General features: G+C 37.0%; 2 protein-coding genes and 1 long non-coding RNA gene across 3 annotated transcripts in view; 2 read left to right on the top strand and 1 right to left on the bottom strand.

Moving 5' to 3' along the window:
- The window catches only part of LOC110454936 (integral membrane protein GPR137B-like), a 12937-nt gene extending 9758 nt beyond the window's left edge, over window positions 1-3179 (top strand). Inside the window, exon 7 of the mRNA XM_021504753.1 lies at window positions 444-3179. Coding sequence (XP_021360428.1) covers window positions 444-675 — 232 coding nt within the window. The 3' untranslated portion in view covers window positions 676-3179. The remainder of the gene's footprint in view (window positions 1-443) is intronic.
- A 4353-nt stretch (window positions 3180-7532) lies between these two features.
- Window positions 7533-12049, top strand: LOC110454922. The gene is made up of 2 exons (XR_002463412.1): window positions 7533-7718; window positions 10865-12049. It is a non-coding gene; the product is annotated as an uncharacterized LOC110454922 (long non-coding RNA).
- Window positions 12050-15229: 3180 nt separating this feature from the next.
- LOC110454923 (gustatory receptor for sugar taste 61a-like) lies at window positions 15230-18376 on the bottom strand. The gene is made up of 4 exons (XM_021504737.1): window positions 18095-18376; window positions 16183-16251; window positions 15645-15734; window positions 15230-15283 (listed from the first exon to the last, which is right to left on the bottom strand). The coding sequence occupies exons 1-4, from the start codon at window positions 18374-18376 to the stop codon at window positions 15230-15232; spliced, it is 495 nt and encodes a 164-aa protein (XP_021360412.1).
- Window positions 18377-18621: the final 245 nt, after the last annotated feature.

An 18621-nucleotide genomic window follows, 5' to 3' on the forward strand; every position in this document is an offset into this window, starting at 1 on the left:
TAACTGGTGTCTCACACCTCTATGTGATCTAACTGGTGTCTCACGCCTCTATGTGATCTAACTGGTGTCTCACTCCTCTATGTGATATGACTGGTGTCTCACACCTCTATGTGATCTAACTGGTGTCTCATGCCTCTATGTGATCTAACTGGTGTCTCACACCTCTATTTGATCTTACTGGTGTCTCACACCTCTATGTGATCTAACTGGTGTCTCACACCTCTATGTGATCTAACAGGTGCTACAACTGTATAGGTTGTTCCACACCTGTTGTCGTATCTGTACATTCTGTTTATGTTGTCAAGACACCTGTATGTCTTGTTTCACAACTGTGTTAATGGTCTAACACCTTCAAATGCATTACTATAACACTCATGACAGAGAAGATTGAATTCAGTTTTGTTGATACAGGTGAATTGTAAATGTAATCGTTCTACTTTCAGTAATTATGACATCAATTACGGGCATTCTTCTGTCAACAATGCTGATGCCACAAAGACCACACCAAGAGGAACACCAAGGGAAACTCCCTGGGGAACCCCACGAGGGAACAACTTAAACTATGGTGCCACAAATACTGGGAGTTTCACAGGGAGAGTGGCAGGATATGGGTCACCATCAACTGGAGCCAATCAGGGTGTCCAGAACCCAGGCTACCAGAACCCAGCCGAGTGATGGTACTATACAAAATATATCTCCTAATATCTGGACTGATTTGATACTTATTTCTAAATATCTAGACTGGTCTATTACTTTTCCTGATATCTGGACTGGTCTGGTACTTCTCTCCTGATATCTCGACTGGTCTGCTACTTCTCTCCTGATATCTGGACTGTTTTGATACTTATTTCTAAATATCTAGACTGGTCTACTACTTCTCCTGATATCTGGACTGGTCTGGTTCTTCTCTCCTGATATCTGAACTGGTCTGGTACTTCTCTCCTGATATCTGGACTGATTTGATACTTATTTCTAAATATCTAGACTGGTCTATTACTTTTCCTGATATCTGGACTGGTCTGGTACTACTCTCCTGATATCTGGACTGGTCTGGTACTTCTCTCCTGATATCTGAACTGGTCTGCTACTTCTCTCCTGACATCTGGACTGGTCTGCTACTTCTCTCCTGATATCTGGACTGATTTGATACTTATTTCTAGATATCATGACTTGTATTGTACTTTTTCTGATATCTGGACTGGTCTGGTACCTCTCTCCTGATATCTGGACTGGTCTGGTACTTCTCTCCTGATATCTGGACTGGTCCGGTACTTCACTCCTGATATCTGGACTGGTCTGGTACTTCACTCCTGATATCTGGACTGGTCTGGTACTTCTCTCCAGTTATCACCACTGGTCTGGTACTTCACTCCTAATATCTGGACTGGTCTAGTACTTCTCTCCAGATATCTGGACAGGTTTGATACTTATTTCTAGATATCACGACTGGTCTAGTACTTCTCTCCTGATATCTGGACAGGTTTGATACTTATTTCTAGATATCACGACTGGTCTAGTACTTCTCCTGATATCTGGACTGGTCTGGTACTTCCCCTCCAGATATCACGACTGGTCTGGTACTTCTCTCCTAATATCTTGACTGGTCTGGCACTTTTCCCCTGATATCTGGATTTGTCTGGTACTTCTCTCCTGATATCTGGACTGGTCTGGTACTTCTCTCCTGATATCTGGACTGATCTGGTATTTCTCTCCTGCTATCTGGACTGGTCTGAAACTTCTCTCCTGAAATCTGGACTGGTCTGGTACATCTCTTCTGATATCTGGACAGGTCTGGTATTTCTCTCCTGATATCTGGACTGGTCTGGTACTTTTCCTGATATCTTGACTGGTCTGAAACTTCTCTCCTGCTATCTGGACTGGTCTGAAACTTCTCTTCTGATATCTGGACTGGTCTGGTACTTCTCTCCAGACGATCAAACTGGTCTAGAACTTCTTTCTAGATATCCAGACTGGTCTGGTCTTTTCTGTTGATATTTTGACTTGTGCTTCATCAGAGCCCTATCACAGGTGTAAGTGGGTACGCTGTTATATGTCAGTATGTTGATACTGTGAAAGGTTTAAATCCGAGTGTGGTTGGAGGTCAGTTATATGTTTTACATTGAGTGTGTGCTACAAAGTAGTTGTGAGATTATTGTTGTTGTTTCCTACTATCGGGAATTTCTATTGAAATATAATCTCATTTCAGAAAACCAGGTCTTTGAACAATATATTCCCTTTTTAACCTCGCCATAATTGCATCTATATTAGTACCATGTCACATTATTTCTGTCCGATAACCTTTAATAAGTAATTTGTATTACAGTCTTTGAAATTCGCATTTGCCAATGTGTCATAATATTTCTATTGGTGTCAAAGTTGGTTCTGGTTTCCTTGTTAGCAATACTGGTAGTGGTGTCTATACTGTACTAGCCATACCATTACCGTGAATTGTCTAAGATGGCTGTAAAGATATGTGGGATATTTCATTCACGCAATCAAAAATTCAGTTTATGCCAGATAGACTGTATGTAGTTATATAGTTATAAATTAAAGGTGGCGTGTTCAAATTGTAATGCAGAGAACACTATGACTTTCTCCTCACCAACAGAAATTTTGAGCTCACAAATCAAACTATTTATCAACATTTTCACTCCTGTGTCAAGAACAGTTGTTACGGATCTAAGATTTTTTATATCAATATTTTAGAATATAAAACATTCCATATTGACCATATATTTCCCAAGTAAATGTAAAAGATGTTATCAGATTTTTTTTTATACTTTGTATAAACATACAGCTGGTGTTGGTTTAATTCTGAAGTATCATCATTATTTGGCTCCTATCTAGTATCAAGTCACATGGTATACATAGAGGTGTTTTTTTTCAGTCCATTGGTCATTTAGTTTGACAGCAATGAAATTGTAATTTTGGTTTTCTTCTGTGGTCATTCTTTTAAAGAAACGAAATTGTAAATTTAAGTAAAGTGAAACAATATCATGTGAAATAGTCATTCATACCAAAACAAGAAAGAGAATGTCAATGGAATTTGAATTATTTTGGATTATTTTAAGTAGTTCATTTCATTGTAGAAATTCATAAACCTTAGATATCTTGACTGTTTTGTTGGGTGTGGATTTTTTTTGATTTTTTTTTTAATATGTTATAGATTATGTTGATAAATAAAAAATGGTTAGTTTTGTTCTGTTCATATTATGAAATATTTCCTAGGAAGTGTATGAAAATTTAAATTTGTGGAGGTTATATTTGCTGCCTGACTAAGTAAATGAAATAGAAATCACACAAATTCAGTGCCATTCTTATAGGTAAAGTTAGTGAAGCGTTTAATATGACTATACATCAACGGCATTGCATGAAATTTCAACCTTGTGAATCCTTTGGATGGTTTAGACAAAAATCTGAATTGGAAAGATTCCAATTTAGACAAAGCAAACCATACAAGGACCTATAAACTTATATAAGATAGATTTTATCAAATTTCTTCTGAAAATTGTATCGTAGTACATTTATTTTTTTTTCTCATCACAATAATTTTTTTTTTTTAGATCAATAGACATTAGAATGGTAGAATTCTTACTGCATTACTGCAACTCATATATATGCTATTTGATGATGTACTAGGACCTTATATCAAACTATTCTATAGAAAACTTTGGAATGTAATAAATTATAGCTTAGATAATTTGTAGAGACATATAGGTGACTAGGTTTCTGTGGCTGACCCAAAGTCTGATTCTTATAACAACTATGAAAATCAAGGATCGTTCTTTGACCATATTTCATAGGTCTAAATGGCTGATTTTATTTTTCACAGAGTTTATGCTGACATACTTATGCTTAAAACCATTGTTTTTAGGATTGAGAATTACATGTTATTTCAAAAACATTCCCTTACTTAGGACCAGGATGAACTTAATTGTCGCCTAAATTCAAGAATGCGAGAACCGGAGCGTTGTCGTTCTGTTAATGTCAATTTGTCTTACTGCCTTAATGTTTACTGGTACAGAATGTAAATAAATTAGGATTTATGTTCATTTGTCCACCCCATACAGCAAACCTTGTTTACTTTCTAATCAGATTAGAAGAGTAAAGAGTACACTGTCGTAATATTTGTGCTATTCCGTCTTTGCATATTACAGAGTTATCTTCTCTTGGGAGCAGGTATTGATTGTTACGTCACTTGTTTGTGAGAGTAACGTCATCAATTTTTGAGAAAAGGACTTAATTTTTTCACACAAACCAATGACGTAACAATCAATACCTGTTCCCAAGAGAAGATAACTCTGCAATACGCAAAGACGGAATAACTTAACTTAAGTAATGTTATTGCATGTTGCCCTAAGATGTTAATGTATGTTGAAAAAATGTCTTGAATATTTTGTTTTGGAAAAGCAGGATTGCATGTCACAATAACTTTTTGTAGTACATGTAGCACAAAGCTAATTCTACTGTTGTGTAAGAAATGTTATTTTAAGTTTAGAGATATTTTTGGCTTCTGCATATAATTTTTTGCAAGTTGGAAGTTTGGGGATTGACCTTCTCTAGTAAAGTTGATACATGAATTGGAACACCGCAAAAGAGTATGGCACAGCATTGTAACCTTAAGCAAAGTTTTACTCTATACCTTCCTGTGTAAATGGAACTTGTGTGACCTGAATTCTTCTGTATTTTGATAAAAATATTTCCAGGTAGATCTCAGATTTCAGTGTTGACAAGTCAGAGTTGGAAAAATTGGCAAAAAAAAAACCTGCTTAAAATTACTGTTAATAGGAAAGAGAGAGCATCTACACCATTTGGTCCTGGAATAAATTTGCATGTGTACATTTCATGCAACACTATTAAATAAATGGTTATTTGGAAATATTTGCTTGGGGTTGGTAAATGTATGGTCTGACTCCTAAACAAATACTAGAGGCTCAAATGGAATGTGTAGTTGCCTTTATTGATTTGGGTGTTTTTACTGTAACTTGCCTGTTGGTGTCAGTGAAAATAGATCTCTTGTCTTTTACGTATACATGATAGAATTTTATTAATATGGCTACTGGAGATAATGTGTATATATAAACTGTATCCAATTAAATGTTTTCAATTTGTCTAGTTATTGTTTGGAGATAAGCATCATGGCTGTGAAGTTTGGAAAATAATCAAATTTCTTTTGTGCAATATTTGAATTATTTGTACTAGTATCTGTGCTGCCTCCCACCCATATAATTGTGAGCATTATGCAATTTAATTGATCCCCATATTTGTATACACTGGATATTACACTTGAAGCTCAGACGTTTAAATGTCGAATCACATTTGATGCTTCTATACTACTAGTATATCTGTACACAGAACTAAACAGCAAACCTTTGGACATGTGAGCTGTAAATAGATATTGGATGTATTCATATCTAATGACTGAGTCTATTCTCAGATCGCCTGGTCTATAACTGTGTAACTGTATCTGTGCCTATGTACCTAGGGATATTGGACATTGTCCAGACTCTTTGGCATTAGACAAGTATATATATACCTATGCTTCATCTAGGGATAGAGAATTGATTATCAAATGGTGTTTTAAAAGGTTATTTAGGCTTTGATTCCCCGAGTACAAGGGCCCCTCTCCTATCTACCATTCCCTAAACCATGTGCACACAATTTTAATGATGTTATATACAAGTATAACTCTGGGCTTTTATTAACAACGTCCTTACAGTAAGTATTGACACAAGTATGCTTTCTATGACTTTTCTTTCTATAACATTGTTGAGGTGTATAGGCTCCATGAGGACGGCATTGCTACTTAGCACTGTTTATTGAATTGATTACTTAACCACTGCTGGTAATTTGTAATGTAAAAATATGTTCAAAGTATAGTTTGGTTTGCTCAGAAACTATAAAAACCGTCAGATTGTAGTTTCAGCTCTGGAGACCTGCATTGTTGGAAGAAATGTTTATTAAAGATTTTATCCTAATAAGTTGAATATGTACATGGACCATGCTATTTTGAGTGTTGCAGTAGGAATCATGCTGTATGGAGAATGCTACTTTGAGAGTATACAGTATTGGCAAGCTGTTTTGGAGAGTATTGCATTTGGGATCATGAGGTTTTGAAAGTGTAACAGTATGAAGCACACTGTTTTTTGAGAGCATACAGAATGGACCATGCCGTTTTGAGAATAGCATAGAGTATGAACCCTATGCTGACAGTATGGACGTGCTTTTTTGAGATTTTGAGAGTATAACAGTTTTTGATGGCTGTAAAATGCATTGCTTGTTTATTATTATTATTGGTCGTTGTATATAAAATCATTCCATAAAATAGAAGTTGTGATAAAAATAGTAGATAGATATGTGGGCTTTGTAAACATCATCAATTTGTTTCCATGTATATTTTTATTAAGTTAAATTGAAAACTGATTTACCGGTTATAATTGTTTATAGTATTCCACTTTATTCCAAGTGAGCCTGCCATGCAAAATGTGCACCTTTCTAGTTTGTTTGGGTGTTTTTTGGAATGGCGGGGTCAGGCTGTTTTGTTACTGTAAAAGTTTTACATATGAGATTGTTATTTATACATATATCTTATCAGATTTTTGTTAATTTTATTGTGGTTGTTTAGCATATGATTCACTATAAGCGCACACCTCGCATGTACTTGTAAAAATTTCATACAAAGAAAGTAAGGTGCACACAGGCTGTCGCATGCGTTTTTAAGGTCTTGTATGATATCTAGCATCAAAGCATTATCGTAATTTGTGATGATATATGTAAAGTAGTAAAAGTCAAAGCCTTGTTGTGGTAAAATATATAATAGAACAGCAGTTTCCCTTTGTTATAATTTTTTGTATGATTTACATTGTAAGTTGCTTCTGCTAAAATAGATGGATGCTATGGTTAACTATTTAAAAACCACACAACGTTAATAAGTCAAATTCTTTTATTTTTTTAAGTTTGTAAATGGTTAATTTTTGAAGAATGGTTAAATTGTTACTCCTGTACAGGTTAGACTCGTTGGTGATGTTACTCCTGTACAGGTTAGACTCGTTGGTGATGTGACTCATGTACAGGTTAGACCCGTTGATGATGTTTCTCCTGTACAGGTTAGACCCGTTGATGATGTTTCTCCTGTACAGGTTAGACCTATTGGTGATGTAGCTCATGCACAGGTTAGACTTGTTGGTGTTGTTACATCATGTACAGGTTTGACCCGTTGATGATGTAACATCATGTACAAAGTTTGTAAATGGTTAATTTTTGAAGAATGGTTAAATTCTTACTCCTGTACAGGTTAGACCGATTGGTGATGTAGCTCATGCACAGGTTAGACTTGTTGGTGATGTTACTCCTGCACAGGTTAGACTCGTTGGTGATGTAACTCATGTACAGGTTAGACTTGTTGGTGATGTTACTCATGTACAGGTTAGACTCATTGATGATGTTACTCCTGTACAGGTTAGACTCGTTGGTGATGTTACTCCTGTACAGGTTAGACTCGTTGATGATGTTACTCCTGTACAGGTTAGACTGTCGGTGATGTTACTCATGTACAGGTTAGACCCGTTGGTATTGTTACTCATGTACAGGTTAGACTCTTTGGTGATGTTACTCCTGTACAGGTTAGACCCATTGGTGATGTAACTCATGTACAGGTTAGACCTGTTGATGTTACTCATGTACAGGTTAGACTCGTTGGTGATGTTACTTATGTACAGGTTAGACCCGTTGGTGATGTTACTCCTGCGTTGATGATGTTACTCCTGTACAGGTTAGACTGTCGGTGATGTTACTCATGTACAGGTTAGACCCGTTGGTGATGTAACTCATGTACAGGTTAGACTCGTTGTTGTTGTTACATCATGTACAGGTTTGACCCGTTGATGATGTAACATCATTTACAGGTTAGACTTGTTGGTGATGTTACTCCTGTACAGGTTAGACTTGTTGGTGTTGTTACATCATGTACAGGTTTGACCCGTTGATGATGTAACATCATTTACAGGTTAGACTTGTTGGTGATGTTACTCCTGTACAGGTTAGACTTGTTGGCGTTGTTACATCATGTACAGGTAGACTTGTTGGTGATGTTACTCATGTACAGGTTAGACTCATTGATGATGTTACTCCTGCACAGGTTAGACTCGTTGGTGATGTTACTCCTGTACAGGTTAGACCCATTGGTGATGTAGCTCATGTACAGGTTAGACTTGTTGGTGATGTTACTCATTTACAGGTTAGACTTGTTGGGGATGTTACTCCTGTACAGGTTAGACTCGTTGGTGATGTTGCTCCTGTACAGGTTAGACTCGTTGGTGATGTTACTTATGTACAGGTTAGACCCGTTGGTGATGTTACTCCTGTACAGGTTAGACTTGTTGGTGTGGTTACATCATGTACAGGTACACTTGTTGGTGATGTTACTCATGTACAGGTTAGACTCGTTGGTGATGTTACTCATGTACAGGTTAGACCCGTTGATGATGTTTCTCCTGTACAGGTTAAACTTGTTGGTGATGTTACTCCTGTACAGATAAGACCCGTTGGTGATGATTCACCTGTACAGGTTAGACCCGTTGGTGTTACTCATGTACAGGTTAGACCTGTTGGTGTTGTTACATCTGTACAGGTTAGACTCGTTGGTGATGTTACTCATGTACAGGTTAGTTGGTGATGTTACTCATTTACAGGTTAGACTTGTTGGTGATGTTACTCCTGTACAGGTTAGACTTGTTGGTGTTGTTACATCATGTACAGGTAGACTTGTTGGTGATGTTACTCATGTACAGGTTAGACTCATTGGTGATGTTACTCCTGTACAGGTTAGACCCGTTGGTATTGTTACTCATGTACAGGTTAGACTCGTTGGTGATGTTACTCATGTACAGGTTAGACCCGTTGATGATGTTTCTCCTGTACAGGTTAAACTTGTTGGTGATGTTACTCCTGTACAGATAAGACCCGTTGGTGATGATTCACCTGTACAGGTTAGACCCGTTGGTGTTACTCATGTACAGGTTAGACCCGTAAGTGTTGTTACTCCTGTACAGGTTAGACCCGTTGGTGATGTTTCTCCTGTACAGGTAAGACTCGTTGGTGATGTTTCTCCTGTACAGGTTAGACTTGTTGGTGATGTTACTCCTGAACAGGTTAGACTTGTTGGTGTTGTTACATCATGTACAGGTAGACTTGTTGGTGATGTTACCCATGTACAGGTTAGACTCGTTGGTGATGTTACTCCTGTACAGGTTAGACTTGTTGGTGTTGTTACATCATGTACAGGTAGACTTGTTGGTGATGTTACTCATGTACAGGTTAGACTCGTTGGTGATGTTACTCATGTACAGGTTAGACCCGTTGATGATGTTTCTCCTGTACAGGTTAGACCCGGTGGTGTTGTTACTCATGTACAGGTTAGACTCGTTGGTTATGTTACTCATGTACAGGTTAGAATCATTGGTGATGTTACTCCTGTACAGGGAGACTCGTTGGTGATGTTACATCATGTTCAGGTTAGACCCGTTAGTGTTGTTACATCATGTACAGGTTAGACCCGTTGATGATGTTTCTCCTGTACAGGTTAGACCGTTGGTGTTGTTACTCATGTACAGGTTAGACTCATTTGTGATGTTTCTCCTGTACAGGTAAGACCCGTGGGTGATGTTTCTCCTGTACAGGTAAGACTCGTTGGTGATGTTTCTCCTGGACAGGTTAGACCCGTTGGTGTTGTTTCTCATGTACAGGTTAGACCTGTTGGGGTTGTTACTCCTGTACAGGTTAGACTAGTTGGTGATGTTACTCCTGTACAGGTAAGACCCGTTTGTGATGTTTCTCCTGTACAGGTAAGACCCGTTTGTGATGTTTCTCCTGTACAGGTATGACTCGTTGGTGATGTTTCTCCTGGACAGGTTAGACCCGTTGGTGTTGTTAATCATGTACAGGTTAGACCTGTTGGTGTTGTTACTCATTTACAGGTTAGACTCATTGGTGTTGTTACTAATGTACAGGTTAGACCTGTTGGTGTTGTTACTCATTTACAGGTTAGACTTGTTGGTGATGTAACTCATGTACAGGTTAGACTCATTTGTGATGTTTCTCCTGTACAGGTATGACTCGTTGGTGATGTTTCTCCTGGACAGGTTAGACCCGTTGGTGTTGTTTCTCATGTACAGGTTAGACCTGTTGGTGTTGTTACATCTGTACAGGTTAGACTTGTTGGTGATGTTACTCCTGTACAGGTTAGACTTGTTGGTGTTGTTACATCATGTACAGGTACACTTGTTGGTGATGTTACTCATGTACAGGTTAGACTCATTGGTGTTGTTACTCATGTACAGGTTAGACCTGTTGGTGTTGTTACTCATGTACAGGTTAGACTCATTGGTGTTGTTACTCATGTACAGGTTAAACCCGTTGGTGTTGTTACTCATGTACAGGTTAGAATCATTGGTGATGTTACTCCTGTACAGGTTAGACCCGTTGGTGATGTTACTCATGTACAGGTTAGACCTGTTGGTATTGTTACTCCTGTACAGGTTAGACTCGTTGGTAATGTTACTCCTGTACAGGTTAGACCCGTTGGTGATGTTTCTCCTGTACAGGTTAGACTCGTTGATGATGTTACTCCTGTACAGGTTAGACTGTCGGTGATGTTACTCATGTACAGGTTAGACCCGTTGGTATTGTTACTCATGTACAGGTTAGACTCATTGGTGATGTTACTCCTGTACAGGTTAGACCCATTGGTATTGTTACTCATGTACAGGTTAGACCCGTTGGTGATGTTACTCCTGTACAGGTTAAACTTGTTGGTGATGTTACTCCTGTACAGGTTAGACCCATTGGTGTTGTTACTCATATACAGGTTAGACCCGTTGGTGATGTTACTCCTGTACAGGTTAGACTCGTTGGTGCTGTTACTCATGTACAGGTTAGACCCGTTGGTGTACTCATGTACAGGTTAGAACCGTTGGTGATGTTTGTATGGGTTATTCTTGTACAGGTTAGACACTTAGAGGAATAAAGATTTGGCAGATTTTTTGACGATTGTACAGCATTTGGATCCATGTGAAATAAGAATGTCTAAAGAAAACAAAATTGTGATCAATACTGTTATCTGGGTCGCGGATTTAAATATTCGACCTTCACCTTTAAAATCCCTTTTCGCCCAATACTATCCGGTGTTGATTCGCCTTTAAACGTGACAAAGATCTAAAATACTAGATAATATACAGATTTCTTTTCGTTGAAGTTCTGTATTCAGTAAAATTACTACATAAATGAAATATTCGTAGATATTTTCATTCGTTTCTTGAAGTCATTAAGATCGTTTCGTGGTACAAACTTTCGTGGATACCCCAATATAAAACAAAGATAAGTCAAGTATATCAGTTAAATTCGTTGTAGCTATTTTCGGGTTTCCGTGGCCTCCACGAAAACCACGAATGTTTATATACAATGATCATTTCATGGTATATAGTATGCACCAATGTTGCCTCCCCATCATGATGAAAATGATTAAGAGAGTACGTACAAGTTCTACTGTGGTGACAATCGCCTCATTATACAACAGTTTATCTAAATTCATAAACATTCCCAAGGGTTACATTGAATGTTTAATTCAATCAAATTACAACTTACTATATAGTTTTGTGACATGAATGAATCACATGCAGATATAGATTACGTTTTCAATGATTTGAGGTGTAAAGTTCGTAAAATTTGTTCTAGATATGGTCAGTAATGAACAAAAAAGAAAATGGCAGGTTGAATACTGTTACAAAACTTAGTGTATGCGTTACTAGTCGAAAGGCAAAGGTAGTGAGTGTATAGAAATATTCTTTATTTTGTCCATTGTTTTTATTTGGTAGTAATTTTAAGTTAACACGTAAGCTTCCATTGTAGAAGCTTATACTTGTATGTACAGAAATGTAGATGGTTTTTTATCAGTGTAATACTTATTTGAAATGATATGTAATGTGATCAGTTGTTCGTAAATGTTGTAATGATGGATTTTTGTCAATATTAAAAGATACACATAACAAAAGTGCACTAGTATTATGAGTGTTATTGATCTCTACGACTCCTCAGATTTTGATATTACATTCACATGTGTAAAACTTGAAAGATAACGACTACACACAAGAAAAAGTATGGGAGGTCAAAGAAGAAATTAACAGAAACCAATGAAACATCAACAAAGGGTTTCCACCTGCCTTAATTATTTATAAGAGACAAAACGAGTCGTTTTGGAGAAATATCTCAACATAATATATGAATCAATAGGAATCATCTATCTAGAAAATCAGGATTTTAAAAACAGTTTCAGATCAAGTAGCGATCCTTCTGTGACATGTCAACTCCGTCAGTAGGAGATTTGTTACTATTCGTGAAACGATAGGTACGAATGTGAAATTTTCTAAACCGATGGACTTGCAGGATCGTGCTCTCAATTATGATTGTTACAGTTATCTGGCGACATGTGGAAACTAGCTTCAAATTAAGACTGGAAATATTGAAAAAATGAAACAGATTCGACTTATTAGGTCACCTGAGCTTTGCTCAAGTGACCTACTCTGATCGCTTTCCGTCCGTCCTGCGTAAACTTTTAATATTTTCGACCTCTTAAGACCCAGTGGATGGAATTTCAAACTTCGTCAGAATCATCCTTGGTAGATAAGGCTACACAATTGTAAAATTGAGGTTCCACCCCAACCCCAGTGGCCAGGGCGGGGCCCCAAAGGGAAAATAAACCAATATTTCAAAATCTTCTCCAGACTCAGAGTTACTACAGTCAATTTCTGATCAGTAAGGGCTTTATTCAAATTGTAAATTGCAAGACCCCCGGACCATCCGTTCTCCCTTGGGGAGGGGGTAAAGTTTACTACAGTTTATATTGGGAAATTACACTTTTGGGTATATTTTGACAATTTTCTGTAGGAAATTGTTCTTACTTTGTGAGAATCATCATTGGAGGACGATGGCTTTATATTGTAAAATAGGGATTCCTACCCCAACCCCAGGGGCCAGGGCGGGGTCCCAAAGGAAAAATTAACCAGTAATTCAAAAATCTTCTTCTCCAGACTCAGAGGTACTACAGTCAATTTCTGTTCATAGATGGAAAGATCATCAAGGGATTTATTTAAATTGTAAATTTCAAGACCCCCGGGCCATCCGTTCTCCCTTTGGGAGGGGTTAACGTTTACTTTAGATTATATAGGGAAATTACACTTTTGGGTAATTATTCTTACTTGGTGAGAATCATCCTTGGAGGAAGATAGTTTCAAATTGTAAAATTGGGATTGCTGCCCCAACACTAGGGGCCAGGGCTGGGCCCCAAAGGGAAAATTTACCAATATTTAAAACAAAATGTATCCTTTGATGAAATGACAACTATTGTATTTCACTTAGTTTACATGTTGATTTCCATATCTTATTTTAACAATGAAATTGAGCTACCAGTACCTATAATATAACTCAGGTGATCGCCTAGGCCATTGGGCCTCTTGTTTAAAGTTTGTTCGTACGGATAGTCACGACGCTACAGTACTTCGGCATTGGGTGGAGACTGTATTTGCCAGAAAGGGGTCATATTCCATTTACACCAGGTAAAACCTGCACCACAAGCCTGTCTAAGCTAACGTACCATTGTACTTCAAAAACTAAATTATCCCAATCATTTTTTTACAGTAACTCTAATATAATTGCTTTAAAAGCAGCAAATGCTACAGCTGCTGAATTGAGATGACATTGTAATAACTCATTCTTCAGCATGTTTCTGTTGTACGTCTCCACACAGCCAGTTTTTACGGAAGCTTCTCATGAGGGTCCAAGAATCGATATTCTTTTATCAACTTGAACATGAATTTCAATATGCTGATTGATTCAGTTGAAGACTGCGCCAGACACTATGCAAAACGATAGCATGGTGAATTCGATTCAGTTTCAGGATGGGTTAAATGTATCGCGTCCATCATTAAAAAACAAGAATTAGCTGCTTGAAGTCCAAAATGAAAACTAAGCAAAACTCTGCATTGTTTTACACTGATGTCCAAACCACACTCGCTGGTTTGCACGTGAAGTACGTGTGTCGGTTAACAAAGTATTTAATAACTTAATGTCTGCAAACATTCACCGACAACGATAAGAATAAGGATTGTATGATTACTAAAACACATACTTATATTTTTCATCAATTGTTTTGAAAGACGATACGAAAGCTAATAATGCTTGTCAGAACTGGAAATTGGAAACGTAATCTTTCACTTTCAGATACAACCAACGCTAACCCCCATCTTTACTTTCAACATAACCAACAGGGACGGCTGACTATTATACAAGTCGAATGCTTTGAATATTGACTTTGATTTACAGATTGTGAACATGTTCTTGATAGTAACATCCCTGCTTCCCAACGGTATTTACATGTCGCAGTTGTTTTGGTATTCAAGAGCTTGCTCTGAATATCACAATTCCCGTGATAGATGTCGACGGGTGATTGACAAACCTATCAAAACAAGGTTTAAGGCGTTGCTTTTTTGATTTTTTACACAAATGACGGATTAAACAACCATTGTTCTAGAAATTTTTCTAACTGGAACTGTCGATTCTCTAACAGAAGATTTAGCGAAAATTATAATTACGTCCAAATAATTTAAAACGTTTACCTCGGTTATGCTGTTTTCTTCGTGAAGACAAAAACATATAATGAGTTCGAAATGAGTGAACGACCATAGGGTGCAGTAGTATCAGCATTTCGTTTCGCTTTCTGCTTATACAAACAAAACTTTCAAACAAGTGCTACATTTGATCGTATTTCTAGGGATGTTGACTCTGCTGGTGGACTTTCAATTCTCGAGTTTGGCGATAGTTGTGAAGCTGAAATTAATTCTGGCAGGGTTAAGATGGAAAAGTCTTTTAGTTATAACTTATATTTTGTATCCAAAACACCTGTAAATCTGTCACGTTGGTGTTATCTGCGCCTTGTCCTTCCCGATTAATTAACATCTGTTTCGGAACACTTTAGACATTGATGTTTTATTAATCCTGAATGGAGAAGTGGTTCTGTAAAATTGTTTCCTTTGTTTGATTTTCTGTTTCTACGAATACTATTTTCAATTAGGTGCTTCTATTTTTTGGTAATTCTAGTAATTGTTTTTCGTCTACGTTGTCTATAAGTATCTACAAATTGTCCCCATGTCGGCATTGTAGTGCTTGCTCCAGCCTCCTATCATACCTTGAACTGAATCAGTAGAAAAAAGTAGGTCAGGATGATGCCTCCAAGCTGAAAGAGATTACAGAAAACGTTAGACGAGGATAGTTGTACTTCACAGTATATGTCGTTCTCATTGAAACCAGTGAACAGTATGATAGGATAATGTTTACCATATATTTCAAATTCGCAAAGATAAAATTTGATCTCAATGTTGATGTAAAACGACCACCGGATATTAGGAGAAACCAATAAACTACAGGCGTCATATATTGATATACATTTTGTATAACCAAAACAAATTGAGGACTTGGTGGAATGCTGTTCTTAAATATATAAGCTTTATTATACAAAACTGATGTAACAGGTATTTATATCTGAGACTGTGAACACAATATTAATATACATGTACTAAATAAAATAGTGAACTTACCGTTAGTATGAACTCTTTAGTAACAGTGACAAACCCCATAGCCGTGAAACCTATTGCAGGCCCATTGAGTTTTGACAGGAACATCTGCAGCTGGATATAAAAAAGAAGAAAAAAAGGTACTGCACTATTTTCAAACATAGTTCAATGGTAAGGGCTAAATTCAAACTAAATTTTAAAAAAATACCATATCTTCCACAAACAAGGGCAAACACCGAAAAATTACGAATAGGGAAAGAACAACATCAGGAATTCAGATAGCATCCACATCAATTTTAATCTCTCCATTTTATGAATGTAAAACTTGATACAGAATACACACTGCAAAGCACCGGTATTAAAGTAAAGACATCTGACTGACTGTATTTTATATCCCTTAATAAATATCCTTGGTGCTGATAAATAAAATAAAAACAGTCTCAATCAAACTTTATTGTTCGAGGATTCTTTTCCTTTGTCTTGTACTTTTGTATGAGCTGATAATTGTCACTGTAAAGGATGGTATTAAATAATGTAACTACATCAGGAACAACTTACTTACCTCTAGCGATTCAAAGGCAGATGCTGCATTCATATCTACATCATAGATATGTTCCAAAGGAGAATGTGCCTGTAAGATAAGTAATTCACAGTTGTTACATTTTAAATGCTGTGTGTGTATTATGAGCTATACAACGTTAAGGCTTTGGACTTCATATTTCCCGATCCTAAAATTGTTTTCATGGTAACGATCTGTCAATGTTTTTGTTCTATGCTACCTTATTTTAATTGTATGGTGACGCTGTGGTACGTTTTTTGTTATACGTTACATTGTGTATTGCCGTAATGGTATATGTTTTGTTCTATGTTACCTTGTATGATGGCGCTCTGGTATATATTTTTGTTTTTTGTTACCCTGTATAGTGACGCCCTGGTTTATGCTTTTGTTTACTGTTACCCTGTATGGTGACGCCCTGGTTTATGCTTTGGTTTAATGTTACCCTGTATGGTGACGCCCTGGTTTATGCTTGTTTAATGTTACCCTGTACGTTGACGCCTTGCTTTATGCTTTTCTTTAATGTTACCCTGTATGTTGACGCCCTGGTTTATGCTTTTTTAATGTTACCCTGTATGATGACGCCCTTGTTTATGCTTTTGTTTAATGTTACCCTGTATGTTGACGCCCTGGTTTATGCTTTTTTATGTTACCCTGTATGATGACGCCCTTGTTTATGCTTTTGTTTAATAACACCCTTTATGGTGACGCCCTGGTTTATGCTTTTGTTTAATGTTACCCTGTATGGTGACGCCCTGGTATTTATTTTTGTTTTATGTTTCACTTTATGGTGACGCCATGGCATATATTGTTGTCCCATGTTAACTTGTGTATTGACGCATTGGTATATATTTTTGTTCTTTGTTACTGTATATGGTGACGCTGTGGTATTTATTTTGTTCTATGTTACCCTGTATGGTGACGCCCTGATATTTATTTTTGTTTTATGTTTCACTTTATGGTGACGCCATGGCATATATTGTTGTCCCATGTTAACTTGTGTATTGACGCATTGGTATATATTTTTGTTCTTTGTTACTGTATATGGTGACGCTGTGGTATTTATTTTGTTCTATGTTACCCTGTATGGTGACGCCCTGATATTTATTTTTGTTTTATATTTCACTTTATGGTGACGCCATGGCATATATTGTTGTCCCATGTTAACTTGTTTATTGACGCATTGGTATATATTTTTGTTCTTTGTTACTGTATATGGTGACGCTGTGGTATTTATTTTGTTCTATGTTACTTTGTGTATTGACGCCCTGGTATTTATTTTGTTCTATGTTTCACTTGGTGGTGACGCCATTGTATAAATTGTTGTCTCATGTTAACTTGTCTATTGACGCATTGGTATATATGTTTGTTCCTTGTTACTTTATATGTGACGCTGTGGTATATGTTAACTTGTGTATTTACGCATTGGTATATATTTTTGTTGCATGTTTAATTATGTATTGACGCATTCGTGTATATTGTTGTCCCATGTTAGTTTGTGTATTGACGCACTTGTATATATTTTTGTTCCTTCTTATTTTGTATGGTGACAGCCTGATATTTGTTTCCCTATGTTAGTTTGTGTATTGACGCACTGGTACACGTTTTCGCTCTCTCCTACCCTGTATGGTGACATTCTGGTATTAATTTTGTTCTGTTTTCCATATATGGTGACGTCCTGGTATATATTTTTCCTTTATATTACAATTTATGGTAACGCCCTGGTATCTGTTTTTGTTCTATGTTACTTTGTGCATTGACACACCGATATAAGCTTATTTTATTTTACCTTACACTTAACAGTATTTAATCATGATAACAGTTTAATACAATGCTGCTATATATGCTTTTCCTGTTAGCTGTTTTGTTACAATTAAATTGTTAAAACAACTCGGGAGATTTAGCAGATATTACGTACCTGTTCATTGACTTGGGCTGCTATGATGGAAACCGTTAGCGTGACCATCACGTTCATCACCAGCCAGGAGGAGAATGCTACGTATGCCATCGCTGACAACGGTCCTGATGTCACCAGCTGATACACAATGAAGCAAATGAGGAAGATATTGGAGACGTAGTTTCCTGAAATCAAGAATTGAATGTCCTGTTCCAGAATTGCCACGGCTTTACACAATTGAAGATGTTTTCGTCGAATGTCTTTTATCTTCTGTGAGATGCTCTGACCGTTGTCTTCTATCATTCGGGCTATATCATTATTTAAAGTGGAAAATTGGTTTCTTAGAAATACGAATAGAATAACCTGGAACAGTACCGGGAAAAGCCATGCTCCAGATTCCCAAATATGAAGACTGACGAAGACAAATTTTGCAGCAATATTTTGGTGGGGAAATGGGTTGGTAATCCCAGGTGCGAAGTCTTTGTTATAATCAGTTGCCAACTGTACAGTAATTCCAGTGAAACTGATAGAAGCACACAGCCATGCTA

The sequence above is a fragment of the Mizuhopecten yessoensis genome, unplaced genomic scaffold, assembly GCF_002113885.1.
Source record: "Mizuhopecten yessoensis strain PY_sf001 unplaced genomic scaffold, ASM211388v2 scaffold8111, whole genome shotgun sequence".
Classification (NCBI taxonomy): Eukaryota; Metazoa; Mollusca; class Bivalvia; order Pectinida; family Pectinidae; genus Mizuhopecten; species Mizuhopecten yessoensis.

Excerpts from the sequence above, each read along its gene's own strand:
- LOC110454923 (XM_021504737.1), bottom strand. The coding sequence starts at position 18,376 with ATGATAGAAGACAACGGTCAGAGCATCTCACAGAAGATAAAAGACATT. Across the intron at positions 16,252-18,094 it reads CAGCCCAAGTCAATGAACAG|GCACATTCTCCTTTGGAACA; the intron begins GTACGTAATATC and ends CTTATCTTACAG. Across the intron at positions 15,735-16,182 it reads CTGCCTTTGAATCGCTAGAG|CTGCAGATGTTCCTGTCAAA; the intron begins GTAAGTAAGTTG and ends TTTTATATCCAG.